The 17091-nt window shown below is 46.0% G+C and overlaps 6 protein-coding genes across 6 annotated transcripts; 4 read left to right on the top strand and 2 right to left on the bottom strand.

The window, feature by feature from the left end:
* Positions 1 to 420: 420 nt before the first annotated feature.
* On the bottom strand, positions 421 to 9272 carry LOC117585531 (DNA replication licensing factor REC). Its single transcript, XM_034275048.1, has 2 exons — positions 6958 to 9272; positions 421 to 1545 (listed from the first exon to the last, which is right to left on the bottom strand). Exons 1-2 carry the CDS (start codon positions 9207 to 9209, stop codon positions 1146 to 1148), a joined length of 2652 nt encoding a protein of 883 aa, XP_034130939.1. The 5' UTR covers positions 9210 to 9272; the 3' UTR covers positions 421 to 1145.
* LOC117585532 (nose resistant to fluoxetine protein 6) lies at positions 2444 to 6926 on the top strand. The gene is made up of 8 exons (XM_034275049.1): positions 2444 to 2895; positions 4022 to 4317; positions 4934 to 5099; positions 5154 to 5857; positions 5928 to 6121; positions 6190 to 6527; positions 6591 to 6733; positions 6791 to 6926. The coding sequence occupies exons 1-8, from the start codon at positions 2832 to 2834 to the stop codon at positions 6893 to 6895; spliced, it is 2010 nt and encodes a 669-aa protein (XP_034130940.1). The 5' UTR covers positions 2444 to 2831; the 3' UTR covers positions 6896 to 6926.
* Positions 9273 to 11075: 1803 nt separating the features above from the next.
* Positions 11076 to 11650, top strand: LOC117585432. Its single transcript, XM_034274906.1, has 2 exons — positions 11076 to 11430; positions 11486 to 11650. Exons 1-2 carry the CDS (start codon positions 11260 to 11262, stop codon positions 11648 to 11650), a joined length of 336 nt encoding a protein of 111 aa, XP_034130797.1. The 5' UTR covers positions 11076 to 11259.
* Positions 11651 to 11844: 194 nt separating this feature from the next.
* Positions 11845 to 12589, top strand: LOC117585525. The gene has a single exon (XM_034275033.1). It carries the CDS (start codon positions 11950 to 11952, stop codon positions 12520 to 12522), a length of 573 nt encoding a protein of 190 aa, XP_034130924.1. The 5' UTR covers positions 11845 to 11949; the 3' UTR covers positions 12523 to 12589.
* Positions 12590 to 13469: 880 nt separating this feature from the next.
* On the bottom strand, positions 13470 to 14548 carry LOC117585524. The gene is made up of 2 exons (XM_034275032.1): positions 14050 to 14548; positions 13470 to 13986 (listed from the first exon to the last, which is right to left on the bottom strand). The coding sequence occupies exons 1-2, from the start codon at positions 14480 to 14482 to the stop codon at positions 13688 to 13690; spliced, it is 732 nt and encodes a 243-aa protein (XP_034130923.1). The 5' UTR covers positions 14483 to 14548; the 3' UTR covers positions 13470 to 13687.
* Positions 14549 to 14839: 291 nt separating this feature from the next.
* Positions 14840 to 16943, top strand: LOC117584913 (pickpocket protein 28). Its single transcript, XM_034274060.1, has 3 exons — positions 14840 to 15233; positions 15293 to 15395; positions 15457 to 16943. The coding sequence occupies exons 1-3, from the start codon at positions 14913 to 14915 to the stop codon at positions 16776 to 16778; spliced, it is 1746 nt and encodes a 581-aa protein (XP_034129951.1). The 5' UTR covers positions 14840 to 14912; the 3' UTR covers positions 16779 to 16943.
* The last annotated feature ends 148 nt before the right edge of the window (positions 16944 to 17091 follow it).

Here is a 17091-nt window from a genome sequence, read left to right as displayed (position 1 = left end):
AATCGCATGCACTCTAACCCCTTGAACCCCTTAACCATATAGATATAAGTTTTAAATGAGAAACAGAGTAGCAAAAGGATAAGCCAAATATTAAATTAGCACTACAATTAGCAATATTGTAAATAGTTGAATGCAAATTCAAGGCACGGTCAAAATAGCTCTAATATATTTACTTTCCGATAATCCCCACATAGGCTTAAGGCCCATCGCCCCCTCTCTAGTGTAACCCCATAACACCAGAGCTTTTCAAATAGTTACTACGACGACGACTACCACTTACTTACATGCATACTATGTAGGCGTAATGCAAGACATAACAAATACATTTAGGATACCCAAGACATAGGAATAAATATAAAGATAAAGGACCGAAAGACCGAAAGACACGCGGAAATCAAACGACGAACATTTAAAACTGATACAACAAATGTTTTGAGTATTTATTTATGAAAAACTTATTACATTATATGCAGTTTTATGAATACCAGATAATAAAGTATTAAATGAAACCAATTACAATGGGTTTGCTCTCTCACATAAATATTATCTTCTAGAGATGAATGTTGGAACAGTTTTGTGCTTAATCTTAAATGATATTCTGAATATTAGTATTCAGCAGAATGATCACTAATATTGCCGGAACGGAAATCTTCAAAACCTTAGCAGGGAGATGGAAAAGATGAGTTAAAACTTCATCTGAGGCGTTCGTAAAGGATTTCTCATATTATTATTCCACTCATTCTGCAGAACTGTCAAATATTATGTAGCTACAAGGTTGACAACGAGAAAATTGATTTCATTTTTATTTTAAGTAATTCTGAAAGCATTCGATTAGCTTTATTTTTTGTTCCTCTCAAAAGTATACAACGAAAATTCTGTTTTTCTTACAGAATAAATGACAAAGGCAAGTTCTCATTTATGAATGAGAGTCATAATTTATGGAAATTTCCGATACTTACAAGTCAAGCAAGGGATTCGCATTTGATATGCCATTCGATGGCTACTGAACCGTGTTGTAAGCTTAACAATGTAACACGACAACTTGACAAAAAGGCAAACATTTAGCGAGAGTTCTACTTAGAAGCAATGTCCAGACGCAGACTAAAATGTGTGGACTTGGTTTAAATATTGACACTGCCATTTGTCTAGTCCGGAACCACTTCGTACATGTTTGCGCCCTTCTTGAGCAAATGTCCGCCCATGTTGGCTATCTCCACCAGCTGGCTGATGCCCGTCAATATGCCCGCCCGCGTCCCAATCTCCTTCAGTTCCTCAAACTCGAAGATGCGCCGTCCCAGCGCAACGGCGCGCAACTGCATCATGTGCACAAAATTGCGCAGTTGAGAGCCTCTTCCGCCTCCTCCAGCGGCGGGAACTCTACGCGAGCGGCGTCCCGTTCCGCCGCACTCCTCCGCCTTGATGCTGGTCTGGGTAATGCTCTCGGTTAGCAGGGCGATTACGTCACGCACGTGTTGCGGAGTGACAGTGTTGGACAGGTCCAGGCGCGCTCGTGCCTGGGATAAGTGAATCAGACAAAGAAGTTGCCTAAAAGAAAGCAGCAGGAGATGGATAAAAGTTAGAGTGGGGTAGAAAGTCTGTTGCTTCAGTCTTTCGATTGGCGTTTGAACCATTTGTTGATGCGTTTTGGTATACTCTTGCCTCTGGTAGTTCCAAAGTAACTTAACAGTAAAGAACTAATGACTGGCAAGTGGATTTTTACTGATGATCGCACCTTCGGTCTCTCTTCTATCTGGTTCATACTTTAAATAAAATCAAAATAAATCATGGAATATCTAAAGAGTATGTGAGGCTGCGGTAGCCGATAATTCTATCAAGATAATTAATGCCCAGGTTGACCCTAGGCCAGCCACCATATTTGGCTTAGTTTCTGGATGCCAAAATTAATTTCGTATCTTGCTTTATGCAGAATCTACGTCGTTCTGTTATGTACGCATACAACATGCGATATGGAAATCTTTCCATCCCAATTTGGCAAGTGGATATAAGTATTTACAAAATGGCCAAACTTGTTTCGCCACAGAACTTTTTACGAGTTAAGACATGTCTTTGGTCTTTGGTGTATTTTGAAGCCCTAGCCCGCCGTCTATGACCTAACATTCGTGGCTAATAACTGCTAAGCAGGCAGGCGGCGGTAACCGAAAACATTTTCATTTTCATAGTTAGTTGAACATAAATCTGTGAGGGATGTGGGCGGCTCCGGCCTAAGGGCCAGCATCGAACATGTTCCAACGCATTTTCATTTCTTTGTATATATTGGGGGGGAAATTTTGAAACCTTCCGTCTGCGCTTGATGATCATTAAAGCAAATGCAACTGCAGCGACAGGGCAGAGACAGTGGCAGAGGCAGATGCTTGAGGCTTTAACCAGACCCATCTGCTTCGGCCCCATTTCATTCTCGACTCGCACGTCGACTCAAACGGTTCATCAGCTAACTCTGACCGGTGGTTCGGTTTGTTTTGATTTCGGTCTTCAGTGTTCAGTGTTCAGTCGCAATCCAAAAGCTATCAGTGGCCGTGTGCATTTCCTAACATTGACATTGGCCAGACCAGACCCCTGCTCTGTGCGTGCATCTGCTTTGTTTTACTTCATTTATTTCGTATCGGATCGGATCGGATCGGATGGCAAGCGTTGATGAAATTTCGTCTTCTTATTGTTATTAGTGCTGCTGCATTTTGAGCCCACGGCAATTTTCGTTGGCGTGGGGTGACGAAAGTGCAAAGAGTCGCCCAAGTTTCCATTAATTAGAGAGTGTTTAATACGATTATTGATTGGATTGATTGGAGCTTGAAGCTTGCAGCCGGCAGACCACCATGTTGCTACAGATCGTGGCTTTAGCGGCGATTTTAACGGCTGCGCAATGCTTTCAATTGAACAGTAAGTCAGAGTCGGGACTGCATTAATTTGATGCTTAAAATTCAGTTGATTTATGTGCCCATAAAAATATTCTGATAATTGTTGCAAAGTGTTTGGTTTAATGGGGGAATGATCTAACACTAAGATAAAGACATGGCAGGGCAGATATTTTAAAAAGACAAAATGGGAATGATGTTAAGTTTTATTACTTCAATTGTGTTTCAACTTTTAAGGTTTACTTTCCTGATGATTATGCATTCTTAGAGATCTTTTTAGATGTCCACCAAATGGTGGGATTAAACAAAATATTGAGTAAGCAGTAGAAAAGGTTGAGTAGTTTACAGATGAAGAATGGTCTAGAATTTGCGAGTACGAGTGCGGGAAGCAGATGGGAAAAGAATATAAGCGAAAAGAGTTCCCCATGAGTTATTTTCATGGAAAAGTAGAAAGAATAAGTCCCAAAACGATGAATTGTGGTTATGCGAACGCTAAAAACCAAACACAAAAGCAATTAAAGCATACGATGAATTTGAATTAAATGATGCAAAACGTTTTGCGTAGTTCATATTCTAGGGGGAAATACTACACGATAAAAGCGTATCACATAATCCATTAAGATGACATCCGTTAAGATCGCATGGCAATCGAACGATGTAACACAATTGAACGTTCTAGGGGGCAATGATAGGATGGGATTTTGCCCTCTTCACTCCACCCAGTTGCGTGTTCTCTGGCAAAAAGTTTCCCCGCAGCACACAGCAGAAGCCACAAAAAATATCTCCAGACTGGGCATGATTGGACGTTATTTATATTTGAATAAGGCAAACAATTAACTCAGACGAAGCGTCGACAAGAGATTGAAGCTCTTCATCAGCACAATAATTATCGTCGTGTTACAACTTGAATCTTTTGTTTGTGTGTTTCTTGTTCTCCTTTAACTGGAATAGATAAAGTTATTAAAGGTATGATGCACCTTATGGTGCGGAGTTGGAGGCAAAACAAGTTCAAAGAAAACAAGTTTCCTTTCACTTGAATTAACAGCCATTGAACCGCAGGTTATGGTTCTAGCGAAAAAGGATCTGCCATAACCCGTTTGCGGATGAGACACTTAATGGGCTGATTCTATATTCTGTTTCCTGTTTCGCAGTGACGCAGTTCTATGAGATGCCGCAGCTTTATGACTTGGATGACTACGACCGCTGCATGCAGGAACTGGATGGGCAGACCTCCACCTATTGCTTTGTCCGCGCCCAGGTCCAGCCGAATGAATCGGTGGCCGCTTGGCGGGCCATCGTCGAGATTTCGCGCTACGATCGCCACCACTTTGACCATCGCCAGCTATACTTTGGTCTCTGCCTGAGGGAATGCGAGGCCTCCCTGGCCGCACTGGATGACAGCGAGCTGGAGTCGCTGCAGGCGGGTCTGCTCTCCGACAATGAAAAGGTGAGAGACGCGTCACAATCCGTGGGCCATTTAATTCAATCTTCAAACACGACTTGGCATTTATTGGGATGCATTTCCAAACTGCTCGCGGCCAAGGCGTCGCCCATAATGACCGATCAGCCACCAGCACAACAGAAGCTGTGAAAATGGTTCAATAGTTTATTCAACTCGAAATCAGCTACGATCTGGGGGCATTTTAATGGGCATTGCCTCTGAATTCGTGATCTGCATCTGCATCTGCATCTGCATTTACCTATAAATATTGCATAAATTACACGAATGCCCGACTAGGAAAATCCGCTGACGGTAGATGCTGTAGATGGGTAAATGGATGGTGGATGGTGGGATGGTGGGATGGTGTGGCGGATGCCATTGATCCAGTCAATCGATGCCATCAAAATGCATTCACGATGGCTGATTACACAAATGACTGACTTGCTGTTGACTTGGGCGTTGGCCAAAACGTGGAAATGGATACCAAATCCAAATCCAAATCCAATCCAATCAAAGCAAATACATTTCTTTCAAGGCCAAGGGCTTGGAATAGATTGGAGTGTGGGGTGTGGGTCTCTGGCATTTTGATGGCCCATTCATGGCTATTGCTATTTCCATGCAGGTGAATGTGTATCTGGGACTGTTTGCCATGGAGTCGCAGAATCGGGAGCAACATCAGCGGCTGACGAGTGCCTGCCTCAACTGGCGGCTGAAGCAACGAGGATTCAATCTGCGCGCCAAGAGCGTGGTGGAGTACTGTGACGAGGCGGGACATGTGGTCCAGGATGGTGGGTAATCTTTACAGATATGTTTGACATGTTGTCATAGCTGAATCCCTACAGATACCTGGAACTTGACTTTCTATGGCATACTGTTCGGTCTACTGGTACTTGCTTGCGTGGGCAGCCTCGTGGATCTACTGCTGAAGCGGCGGCGTCACGACAAGATGCTCAAGGAGCGCGATCACTACAAGACACCGCCCAAGAGTTTCGTCCAGCAGCTGCTGCTCACCTTTTCGGTGGCGCGTAACTGGTATCGGCTCAACCAGGAGCCCAATGGCAAGATCGGGCGCGAGCTGCGCTTCCTCGACTGCTTCAAGTTCTTCTCCATGTTCATGGTGATCTTCGCGCACACCAATTGGGTGATCTACGAGAGCGCCATCAGCAATCCGCAGGATCCCGAGCGCCTGCTGCACACGGCCGCGGGCACACTGCTCGTCTCCGGCTCCCTCATCACCGTCACATTCTTTGTGATCAGCGGCCTGCTGCTCACCATCAACTGGCTGGCAGTGGCGCGCACTGTGCAGGCCAAGGCAGAGTCCTGGACCTTCCTGCAGTACGCCGTGCTTTTTGTCAAGTTCAACGTCTTCCGCTACATTCGCCTGACGGTGCCCTACGCCTTTGTCCTGCTGCTGAGCGGAGTGTACTTTGAAAATGCCAGCGGTCCGCTCTGGCGGCACATTTACGAGCGGGAGCAGCTGGCCTGCCGTCGCAACTGGTGGACCAATCTGCTGTACATCAACAACTTTGTGCGGACAGACGAGCGCGTAAGTGGATGATCCATCTCGCGCTGCCAGGGAGCTGCTTCACTCTGTGTTTTTGCTTTATTCCCGACAGTGTCTGCTCCAGGGTTGGTATCTGGCCGCGGACACGCAATCCTTTGTGCTCAGCCTGGTGCTGCTGATGCTGGGCCATCGCTTTGCCAAATGGAGCAAGCAGCTGTACGCCGTCATTCTGGCGATCTTTATGGCTCTGCCCGTGCTGCTCACGTACGCCCTGGACTACTATCCCATCTTTGTGCCTACGCCGCAGTAAGTTCGAGACTCTCTCCCATTCATTTCAATACTCAATAGCTCCTGCTCCTGCTCCTGCAAAACAGAACCCAAAAGGACTCGTTCATTGGGGATCGCCAGTTCACGGAGTTCTACACCTCGTCGCTGATGAACTTTGGCTGTTATTTCTGCGGCGTTCTGGCCGCCTTGGCCTACGACCAGCTGGCCCTGCAGCAATACAAATTGCGAGAGTTGCGCAGCTTCCAGCTGCTGTGGTTCGCCCTCATTCCGGTGGGCATCCTCTGGCTGTTCAGCGCTCATCCCATATTCCAGCACTATGCGGCACCGTCGGCCATCTGGGGCGCCATATACGCTGGCCTGCAGCGCAATCTCTGGGCCTTTGGTCTGAGCATCTTTATTGTGGGCATGGCCGGAAAGGTGGGCTGTAAGTAATGCCTCGAGAGACACGAACTCCCCTTGCCTCATTCTGTTTGTTTTATTTCCGCAGGGATCTTCCGCAAGTTCTGCTGCCTGCCCATCTTTCGGATACTGGGACGCCTCACCTATGGCGCATTCATCATCCATCTGCTGGTGGCGCGCATCGTTCTGGCCACCGTGCGGGAACCCATCTACTTTGGCACGGGCATGATGGTGGGTCCTTCAGGCTGTCCCTTATCCAAGCGCTTATTCTACCTTTCTCTTTGACAGTTTGCCTTCATCTTCTTCACGGTGACCGTGTCGTATCTGTGCTCCTTCCTGCTGGCCATCTTCTTGGAGCTGCCCGTCTCCTCCCTCCTGAAGCTGATGCGATAGCAGACCGCACTCGGTCGTAGCTTTACTTGTAGAATTAGTTAACTTAAATTAAAAACACTTACCCCGATCCGATCTGGCTCTGCTCGGCGTCCTGCACTCCGGTCCGACCGCCGCCGCCGCGCAGCTCCATGAAGAATCGCTCGATGGCGCGGCTGGCCGCATCGCTTAGCAGCGGATTCACATGCTGGCGTGCATAGGCCAGGAATTTCTTGATCAATATGGGCGGCAGCAGGTCCAGTTCGGCATCCTCGCCCAGCAGCTCCAGGCGCTTGTCCAGATCGTAGTCCTGCTCCATAATGCTGTCGCTTTCGCTGTTTTCCTCGTCGGCCCTCGCCTCGTAGAAGGTGCCCTCGCACATGGAGTGGCTGGTCTTGGGCTTGATCGCATAGCGCGCCGCTATCTGCGCTCGCTTCTTGGCCCCTGCGTGTAGGGCTCGCACATGGGCCGTCAGTGAAATGTCGCGTTCGGCCGAGGGCTTGTCCAGCAGGACATACACCAGATGGAACTCCTTGAGCAGGCTGGGCACGATGTGGATGTTCTGCAGCAGGTAGCGCCCCTCGTCGTACTGTCCCCGCTGAGGATTGGCAGAGGCGATGATCGAGGGCTTGGCCAGGAACGTGGAGAAGGCGCCCGGCAGCGGCATGTTGATCTCGCCCGACTGCATGCACTGCAGCAGTACGGCCTGCTTCGAGGCCAGCTTGTCCACATCGTCGAGGATGCAGTGGCCGCGACTGCTCGCCGACATGAGTGCCCCAGCCTGGAGCACGCGCTTGTTTCGCCCTGCGAAGGTAGGACCCAGCCTCTGCGCGGACTGCGCGCCACGTTTGCCGCTTACGTGCGAACCTCTCTCCGTGCTCTGGGCGCAGCTTTGCAGTATCTTTGACTTGCCGATGCCTGGATCGCCCACAAGCAGCACATTGACGCCTCCATCGCCGCCGCTAAGCAGCGAGAGCAGGCAGGCGGCCTTGGGTAGCTCGTGGCCGTGCACCTCTGGCGCCAGGGACTGCACCAGCAGCTTGAAGCTGTTCGGCTCCGCATTGATCATGGCAATGGCCTCCAGATCGCGCTCGCTGAACTCTCGCAGCTTGTGGTGCGCATCCTGGATGCTCGCAGCCTTAAGATAGGCCTTCATCTCATTGGAAGTTCCAGCTCCGGTGGCCACATCTTCGCCAAGATCGCGCAGCTTGAGCACCCCGTTGACGACAATCTCTTGGCCCACGTGGACGCAGTCCACCAGATCGTGGCGCAGCTCCACATCCATCTCCCCAGGGAGTATGCTGTCATGGTCCGTGATCAGCGACAGACTGGACTCCTCCAGCCGTACGATCTGCTTGGCCGCTATGCGCGTGTACGGCGAGCTCCGCAACGGCACAAAGTTATCCTTGGCCACGCACTGAGCCTGCTTGCAGAGGTAGGGGCGGGGCTGGAAGGTGCCGCGTTGACGCATCGCCTGCTCCGCCTGGCAGCGAGAGCAGCGGAAGGACTGCCAGGCAATGCTGTATGTCGGCTCGCCCACGCTGCTCACAATGCCGCGCACCGAGAACAGCGTGTCCACGCGGTCCTGGCTGATGCCTGTGGTCAGCTCCACTGGCGTAAAGTCCTCGGGGCGCACGTAGATCTTGCGTATGCGGCTCGGAGGCGGCACATACTGATCCAGAGTGGACTCGAGGCGCGTGGCTAACGTCTCATTCGTGTCCAGGCTGTGATGCAGCACCACCGTGTGCATGGCCACGGCCAGGGTGGACATTGTGCGCAACGGATGCTCGCGCAGATCCTCCGTCAGCCGAGGCCACACCTGCTTCAGCTGCTCGTCGTGAACGATGCCGAGGGCAGGCAGCTTGAAGAATCCCTGCTCCCGTATCCGCACAAAGTCGTACTTCTGCGGATTGCGCTGGTAGTGTGCCTCCACGGCAGTGATGCGTCTGGCCAGCTCACTGTCCGCCGTGTAGGTGTCGCGCAGAAAGTACAACCGCCAGCCGGGACAGGCCTTGGGATTGTCCACCGCTATGCTCTGCACGTGCAGCCCATCCTCTGGCGCTGCATAGTTCTCGGGCCGCAGAAAGCTGCAGTCTAGGTGGGTGTCGCGACCGCGCTTACTGGCCGGACGATTCCAGCCTCTTGTTGGCGGTGGGCGTGCTTCAGCCGCATCAGCGACTGGGCCAGCAGCCTCTTGGCCCGGCTGTCGATTTCCGCCAGCAGGGATGACGCGGCCATTGCGACGGAAATAAAAGTAGGGCCGATAGCCACCACCTCCACGACCACGTCCACGTACGAACCTGGAAGGCGCACCTCCTCGGGAAGCCGGTCGATTCATTCAAAAATGTCCATAAAATTACAACAATTTGTACGAATTTACGCGGTTTCGCATAGAGATGACAGTTTGACCGCGAAATATATACTTGCAATTTCAAAATATGCTGTACATTAACCGTAAATCTTAGATTATTTTCCTCAATTTTGATCTTCTGTTTAATATTACCAGTTTTTTAAGGGTCCCAGCGCTAAAACAGTAATTTTATCCGATTTATCAATCAATTCTCCACAAGAGTGGCTAGTTTTCACGAATCTTTTCTTTGGAATGATTCCAAATTAAGTTAAATAGTTCATATAAATGAAATATACATAGTAGAGATGGCAATTATGCAGTGACCAACGAAAGTATTTTTATAAATCAGTGTTCTATCGAAATTAGATCTATCATCTATCGGTTTCTTTACGGGACCTAATTTCGGCCGGTGTGGCAGCTCCACTGAGTTTCTTATTTGAACTCCTCACAAATTAATATATTTACTGCCTTGAACATTTCATTAGAGAATAGAAGAGGACAGTAGTTAATATATAAAATTATAATGATTTTTTTCTTTGGTAAACATTGTGACAGAAATTTCCAAACCGACTTTAGCTGAGCTTTTTCAGCCCAACTTCCTGAATCATTGTTAGCTACGATAAAAAGTCGAACTTTTATGTTCCTGACCTGAATTTTAGCCATTACCGCCGATCCTGTTTTCCTGCGAAGCTTTTCCTGTGGAACTGTAAGGAATCTTTCATCAGATATGCTTAATTTCAAGCCAATAACAGCTAAAAATAGCTTAAGTTCATTATTGCATTTCAACAATATAAAAAAAATCAAAATCATTGAAGAAAAAAGCGGGCATATGGTGCACACGTGTAAATAGTTTCTTAATGCGAATAGAGCCGGTGAGAACAATGTCCGAGTTTGAATCAAAGGTGTATAAAGGCCACAAGCAGAAACACTGAAATTACTAGATCGATTCTCTTGAGTTCCCCGTATGCGTTTACAGCGGTCCACACAGAAAACTGTCTATTTTAACGGATGGGATTGATATTTTTAAGATTAAAAAAAAAAGATAAATTAAAAATTGTAATAGGTGCAATTGTTAGAAGAAGGGACTATTTTGGTGGTGTCTCTATTTCAGTCTGTTGCCTTTTTCCAAACCTTTTCAGGGGACTCTCTCTGTCGTGGGTTCGAATATCTATTCTACATTCCGTGCATTAATAATTCTTAACAATTTATAATTGAAAGGGACACATATATTGTAATTGTAATTAAATAAATTAAATTAACCGGAATAAATGTACTAATTATCTCCTGAAGATCGACAGATAAGTAACTAGAAAAGTATAAAATTCAAATTTAAAGCAATTATTCGAACCACTATTGTCGCAATGCTAATTGGCACATAATTGCATGAAGTGAACCGAAATTCGAATGGAAATCATTGATCAATTAGATAATTGATTATTATATAGATATTAAATATTGGGCTGTTACAAAATTGTGAGTGTGTCGCTATTTCAATGACCTTTAAAGTTGTTTAAATAAAGTATGTAAACATAAACTATTTAATTGTAGGGCTAATCAATTGGTGTTTGAAAGAAAACTGTAGCTTCTGCTGCCCTCTTGCCGCCCGATGACAGTGAAATTGATCACATTCATATATAAAGAAATATATATACCAGATTTATACCTTCTGGAAGGGTAATCAAAGCTACTCGTGCGGAAAGAGCGTATGGTAATAATATTGTATAATAGGAATTGAATTCGCGCATTCGTTTACCATTTGTTTAGCTGCAATGCAGTCCACACTAATAGTCTGCTATATATTCGGAATTTTTCTAGCCTCTTCATTTGATTCTAATGTAAGCATAACCACACACTACTCTGACAAAGGTCCAGCATTAATTAGAGTTCACAGGATGCGATCGTTTTCAAGTTTACAAACTTCGTCTGTGAGAGCTACAATAAATCCTGGGTAGTGTTCCACAACTGTCGTCTGAAGGCCGTCAGTCGCAGCAGAGTGCTCCTCAACCTAAATGCGACGATATTGCATCCGACCCCCGATATGACCTGTCACATTCAAATGTTTAAGAGAGCAAGTGGATATAAGCCCTGGCTGGTCGACATTAACCTTGATGTCTGTCAGTATTTTCGAAGGCGTAATGTACCCTTTTTTTCTATATTCCTTAGTTTCTTTAAAGAGTCAACAAACTTCAATCACACATGCCCCTATGTGGTAAGATTGAACATGATATTTCTCAAAAATTTAACATCTTCAATTCCAATTAAAGGGCACACTGGTTGTCGAAGATGTGTATCTAAACCCCGAGCTACTGCGTCTTCCCATGCCAACGGGCGATTATCTGATCTCCTTGCACTGGTATCACTTTAAGAAACATCAAACAGATATTAACGTCAGTTTTACTTACGTTGAGGACCTCTTGAAGAGCTGGTAGTGGATATTTATGTCAATAATAAAAGTTTAATCTGTATAAATAAATTAAAATATAAAGGAATTTAATTAACAAGTTGCTTCAAAAATGAGGTCCAGAGTTGACCAACTAAATATTTCACGTTTCTCAACAAAATACTTCGAAAAGCTGTCCAAATTATAAACCAGCCTTGACATGTTTGTCAGACTCTTGACATAGACACAAACTTTAAGTCAATCAGTACAAAAAAAATATTCTGTCGAGACACACACAAAATATTTCGTTCTAGTAAAGTTCAGTAAATTCAAAAACAAACCAAAAAGATGTCTTTCGGCATTGTTTTCACAAATCTGTTGCTGGTCTCTGCTTGCATATATGCGATGCGAATGCTCGATCCAACAGTGCATTGGTATGCCTATGTGGCAGCGTCACTTGCACTTATTCAAGGTGTTTTGAGCCTTCTGCGTAGTTTGGCTTTGGTGCCGGATGAATGCGGATTGGCATCGTCGATTTCCGAAGACATAGTCATCGTCTTACCGCATACAATGACCAACATCGAAATCTACCTCAAGTCGGATCTCAGCAAAGTGGCAATGGTCCATTACCTGTGCCTCGTTCCACTCATTTACGATGTGGTTGGCAGAATTGGCGACGACTATGACCCTTGCACGGACAAGCTAAAGGATCTGGCTCTGTTTGCGAACATGATTTCCACTGGATATTTGGCCTTACACGAAGGCAACGAGCAGTATTACGGATTGCTCGCAGTAGCAATCATTGCAAGATTAGGCAGATCCGTAGTAGATTCTTTGGTAGATTGTGCCGGTTATCATGTGACCACATTGGGCCCTGCTGGGATCTTGGTGATGATGACCTACACCCTGACTGGGACATAGTCCGCAAAGAAACCTTAAAGTTTCCCAATGTAGATTTAAATCAATAAATGAAATGATCCATACAAAATTTGCAAATTTTGTCTGAGTACAGGGTATACAAGTTGTGGCGCGTACGAAGCGTTTCACAAATGTTCCTACTCGCTGGCTTTGTAGACTAGCTGTACTTAGTCAGTTTCGTGTTCGGAAGAATCTCCTGAACAGCTAATGCAAAGTATCCACTGCAGATCCCACAGATAGAAGAAGAACGGTGGCGAAAGGCTAAAGAGTGACAGACAGGTCCACAGTTTTACAACTTCGCCCCGGGAGCATTATTCCTTGGCAAGGCCCTTGGGGTGAAATACACTTGTCAAATCACAACCGTTTGGATGCAAAATTTGGTTTAGTCTCTGAGAACTAAGTGGTCATCAGGACGAACAGATAGACTTGGCTATATCGACGCGGCTATTAATGCTTTTCATAATGCTTTTCAAGTTATTTCACTAGTAGTATTCCACAACTAGTCAAGTAGTCAAGCAAGTTACTCCTCAACGCTATTGTGACTGCCCGTTCCAACGGGGGATTATATGCTGGCGATTCAGTGGCTGTTCCATAAGAGGCCACATTTTGATACGAATGTTAGTTTTACATTTGTAGAAGATCTACTGAAGAGAAATTTAAATAACAATGGATTGTATAGAAGATCGAATATATCTCTATACACATTGTTCTATTGATCTGTTACTAAATCGACGATTCCTATTGCTAACAACGATGGTAACTTTTATTTACGTTTTTACTGGGGGACAAGACCTCTGCCCACTCGGTGATGCAGAATGTGTGGTGGAATGCATCCTGAATCTAGTGAGTTCGAAAACGCTGATAATTATTATAATTGACGATATGTATATGATACCAATTCGTCTCGCAACAACTGCTCTATCTTGAAGTTTAAATCTTTGACGTCCACATTTGTTGCTACCAAAATTGTTATTTCTGCCAGCCATACATATCAATGTACATACATACATATTTAGATTACTATTTAACTAACTATTATATTATTAAATTCCTATTAATAACAGAGTACCGGGTATAAAAGTTGTGACGCGCACGAAGCGTCTCACAACGTGCCTTCTCCTTTCTAATGGGTTTTGGTGGCACATGGATTAAACATACAAAAATCACTTTATATGTCTAGGGATTCATCTTGGAAATATTCTTTAATATTCCTGAGGATGGTCTTATATTGCTTCAGCTGCTCTTCAATTTCTCGCTTTTCGCGCATATAATAGGCCTTGGACATTTGAACATATTCTTCGCCTTTGAAGATGAATGTAGAGACCTCTGTGGCGTCTATTGCCTGGTCTTCGGGTGCAGCTGCCTCCTGCTTTGTAGTGGGCTCGCAAAGTTGTATTACCTCAATAGTGTCTTCCGTGGAGATCGTTCTCGAGCGTTTGTTGCAAGGCGGCACAAGACTAATTTCAACTATAAATATATTATTTTAAGAAAGTTAGGTTTATGTGGCTTGTAATAGATTATTTTACTCACTCCCATTCTTATAAGTCCTGGGCTTTGTTGCCATGCGCTTGGAATTGCCTGTGGTGGACTCAACATTGTTGATGCTCAACTCATCGCTGTCCATCAGATTTATAAGGTAACTCTCATGCGAGGATGTGGACGCCACTTGTTCAAGAGCCTCCTCCTCCTCCTCCTCCGGCTCAGGTGAACCTTCGTAGGGATACGGCACCGCCTCGCCTAATAGTATCTTACGATTCTTGTTCGAAGATATATATTTCGTATCAAAGTGTTCGAAGCACATGAACATTTTGTGGGGCGGAATCTTTGGGTGAACATGTCCATTTTTGCGCCAGATTTCGGCACGCTCAGGTTGCTTGGGTGGAGCGAAGACTGTTGTTGAGGTGCTGTCGTTTACAAGATAGTAATTCTCACAGTTCTTGTAACTACAAACTCTTGTAACCATTATTACTATTTTATTTTGTTTCTGTTGTTTTTTTGACTAGCGTCGTTCTTAGCGATGTTTAAATGTGAAGTCAGAGTAGATGATACTATCGGTATATCGAATATTTGCTCACGAGTGCTCTTGCTTACCATCGATAGCCACCATGTGCTTCACGCTCTTTATTCACGTTGTTTGTTTTCCTTACTGTTGATAGTGGGTTATTCATTTTATTTTATTTTTTTAATTTTAATTTACTTTTAATTTGATTGTTGAACAATAATCGGGAATGAAAAGAAATCATCCCGGTTTCTTGTCATCCTATCGATGCTATCGGCCACGAAACCCGCAATTTCTCCACAAATATTAGCGATCTGGCAGCCTTGAGTAACGGGATAAATTGCTCTGCACCTGCACTTTTTATGTTTGCTTGAAATATTTGTATGTATAAACCATGTTTGAGAGTGCTAAAAATTGTGCAATAGACACCACTATGTCGACCTGCGATTCTGATCTGGAGAGCCACAATGGCGGCATTGATCTGACCTCTAAGAAACCGCGCCAAACTGCATCCACTGACGTTTCTAGCGTGTGCAAGGGATTCCTTACTACATATAGGGAATACTGCTCCCACACCTCCTTGCACGGTGTGCAGTACCTGGGCGAGCACCAGCGACCGATGCGGGAGAGGATCTTTTGGCTGTGCGCCTTTGTGATCTCCATTTACGGCTGTGCCACGTTGATTGTCAGCGCTTACACCAAGTGGACGGAGACGGTGGGGCCTCATTTACTCTTTTATCATATCTGCTATTATATTGAATTGTATCTTTCCAGCCTGTGATTGTCAGCTTTGCGGAGAAATCAACACCAGTGTGGAACATACCCTTTCCCGCCATCACAGTCTGCTCCGAGACCAAGCGAGTGCTGAAACCGAAAGGTGGGCTAAAGATCAATTGAATTCCAACAACTATGTCACCCAAAATGTAACCCTTTTGCAGGCAAGGAGACTACTTTCGCGGATCTTTACAGTCAGTTCAATAATGAGATGCGTTCTTCGCGCGTATTCAAGCCGCAAAACATTAGCGCCCGGGAGATGGAGGAGTTTCGCACACTTCTCCATGTGTGCAACACGCAAATCATTGACCAGGCCATGCCGCTGATTGCCGGCGACGATGTCGACTACTTTGATGTGCTGGAACGAATGCTGCCCCAGTTTGATCGGTACTTCTTCTACTGCCGCTGGCTGAGCCGCTTCAGTGAATGCGACAAGTTCTTCCGCAAAACGCTGACGGAGGAGGGCATATGCTTCACTTTCAACGGTCTGAGGGCCACCGACATTTACAGGGAAGACACCTACCAATATCGGCACAGTGCCGATGCCTTGGAAATGGAAAATATCAGCTCGCACACGGCCTGGTCGCTGGAAACGGGCTATGATCTGGAGAGTGATGTGATCACGTATCCAGCCCGCGTGCTCAGTGCCGGGGCTCGGTCGGGCATCTTTCTGGCCCTGCAGAGTTTCAAGCAGGAGGTTGACTATGCTTGCCGAGGGCCTGTTCAAGGTTTTAAAGTTCTGCTGCATGCCCCGGACGACGTGCCGCAGGTCTCGAAGCAATTCGTGCGCATTCCCATGGGCAAGGAGGTGCTCATTGCGGTCAAACCAAGCATGATTACCATGTCCTCGGGCATTGCCGAGTACCATCCGCTGCGGCGGCAGTGCTTCCTCAGCCATGAGCGGTCCCTGCGCTTCTTCAAGGTATACACCGAGTCAAATTGTCAGCTTGAGTGCTTGGCCAACTTCACGCTGACCAAGTGCGGTTGCGTAAAGTTCTCGATGCCCAGGAACATGGATATGCCGGTGTGTGGCGAGGACAAAATCTATTGCTACGATCGGGCTGAGCGTGAGCTGCTCGTGAGAGAGTTCCATCGGGTGAAGGCACTGAATGCGGCCCGAGAGGATCCACGGGGAGTGGAATCGGCTTGCAATTGCATGCCGGCGTGTACTTCCTTGGTCTACAACACGGAAATATCACAGGCGAACTTTGATCTAGAAGAAATGCTGCTTGCCGAAGGCGACACTGATTTCATGGAGGAATATCCCGGCTCCCAGATGTCGCGACTCTCCATCTACTTCAAGCAGAGCCAGTTCATTACCTCGAAGCGGTCGGAGCTGTATGGCATAACCGAGTTCCTGGCCAATTGTGGCGGTATTTTCGGCCTCTTCATGGGCTTCTCCATACTCAGCCTGGTGGAGATGATATACCACTTTACCTTGCGTTTCTGCACCAATATGAAACTCTTGGTTAAAGTGGAGGAATAATTCGTGAAAAATTAAGATATTCGCTGTGCCTGGACCACGCGAATGTTGTCCAGGGCAACAGTGAACAATACTTACCTCATTTCGTTTAACTTATTGTTTTAATATTATTTGTTAAATATCTTATTTGTTCCTTTGTAGTTTAAATAAATATAAACATATTTCAAATCTCAGCTGACAGGCTGAGATGAGGCGATGTGGCAGCCCTGCATGCTCGCTTGCGCGCCAAAACTATCGAATCAAAGTGTTGACACATGCGTGAAAATTAATTTGAAATAACATATTCCCATTTAATTTCGATTGAATTTAAATTTTG

Source organism: Drosophila guanche, unplaced genomic scaffold, assembly GCF_900245975.1.
Source record: "Drosophila guanche unplaced genomic scaffold, DGUA_6, whole genome shotgun sequence".
NCBI classification, from domain to species: Eukaryota; Metazoa; Arthropoda; class Insecta; order Diptera; family Drosophilidae; genus Drosophila; species Drosophila guanche.
Note: the sequence above shows the minus strand (reverse complement) of the source record. Positions and strands in the feature narration are given on the sequence as shown.

Coding starts and splice junctions, on each gene's coding strand:
- LOC117585531 (XM_034275048.1), bottom strand. CDS start 9,209: ATGAATCGACCGGCTTCCCGAGGAGGTGCGCCTTCCAGGTTCGTACGT. Junction 1,546..6,957: donor CAGAGCCAGATCGGATCGGG/GTAAGTGTTTTT, acceptor GCTTTCTTTTAG/GCAACTTCTTTGTCTGATTC.
- LOC117585532 (XM_034275049.1), top strand. CDS start 2,832: ATGTTGCTACAGATCGTGGCTTTAGCGGCGATTTTAACGGCTGCGCAA. Junction 2,896..4,021: donor GCAATGCTTTCAATTGAACA/GTAAGTCAGAGT, acceptor CCTGTTTCGCAG/TGACGCAGTTCTATGAGATG. Junction 5,100..5,153: donor GGGACATGTGGTCCAGGATG/GTGGGTAATCTT, acceptor GAATCCCTACAG/ATACCTGGAACTTGACTTTC.
- LOC117585524 (XM_034275032.1), bottom strand. CDS start 14,482: ATGGTTACAAGAGTTTGTAGTTACAAGAACTGTGAGAATTACTATCTT. Junction 13,987..14,049: donor CAGGACTTATAAGAATGGGA/GTGAGTAAAATA, acceptor ATATATTTATAG/TTGAAATTAGTCTTGTGCCG.
- LOC117585525 (XM_034275033.1), top strand. CDS start 11,950: ATGTCTTTCGGCATTGTTTTCACAAATCTGTTGCTGGTCTCTGCTTGC.
- LOC117584913 (XM_034274060.1), top strand. CDS start 14,913: ATGTTTGAGAGTGCTAAAAATTGTGCAATAGACACCACTATGTCGACC. Junction 15,234..15,292: donor ACACCAAGTGGACGGAGACG/GTGGGGCCTCAT, acceptor GTATCTTTCCAG/CCTGTGATTGTCAGCTTTGC. Junction 15,396..15,456: donor GCGAGTGCTGAAACCGAAAG/GTGGGCTAAAGA, acceptor ACCCTTTTGCAG/GCAAGGAGACTACTTTCGCG.
- LOC117585432 (XM_034274906.1), top strand. CDS start 11,260: ATGACCTGTCACATTCAAATGTTTAAGAGAGCAAGTGGATATAAGCCC. Junction 11,431..11,485: donor ATCACACATGCCCCTATGTG/GTAAGATTGAAC, acceptor TTCCAATTAAAG/GGCACACTGGTTGTCGAAGA.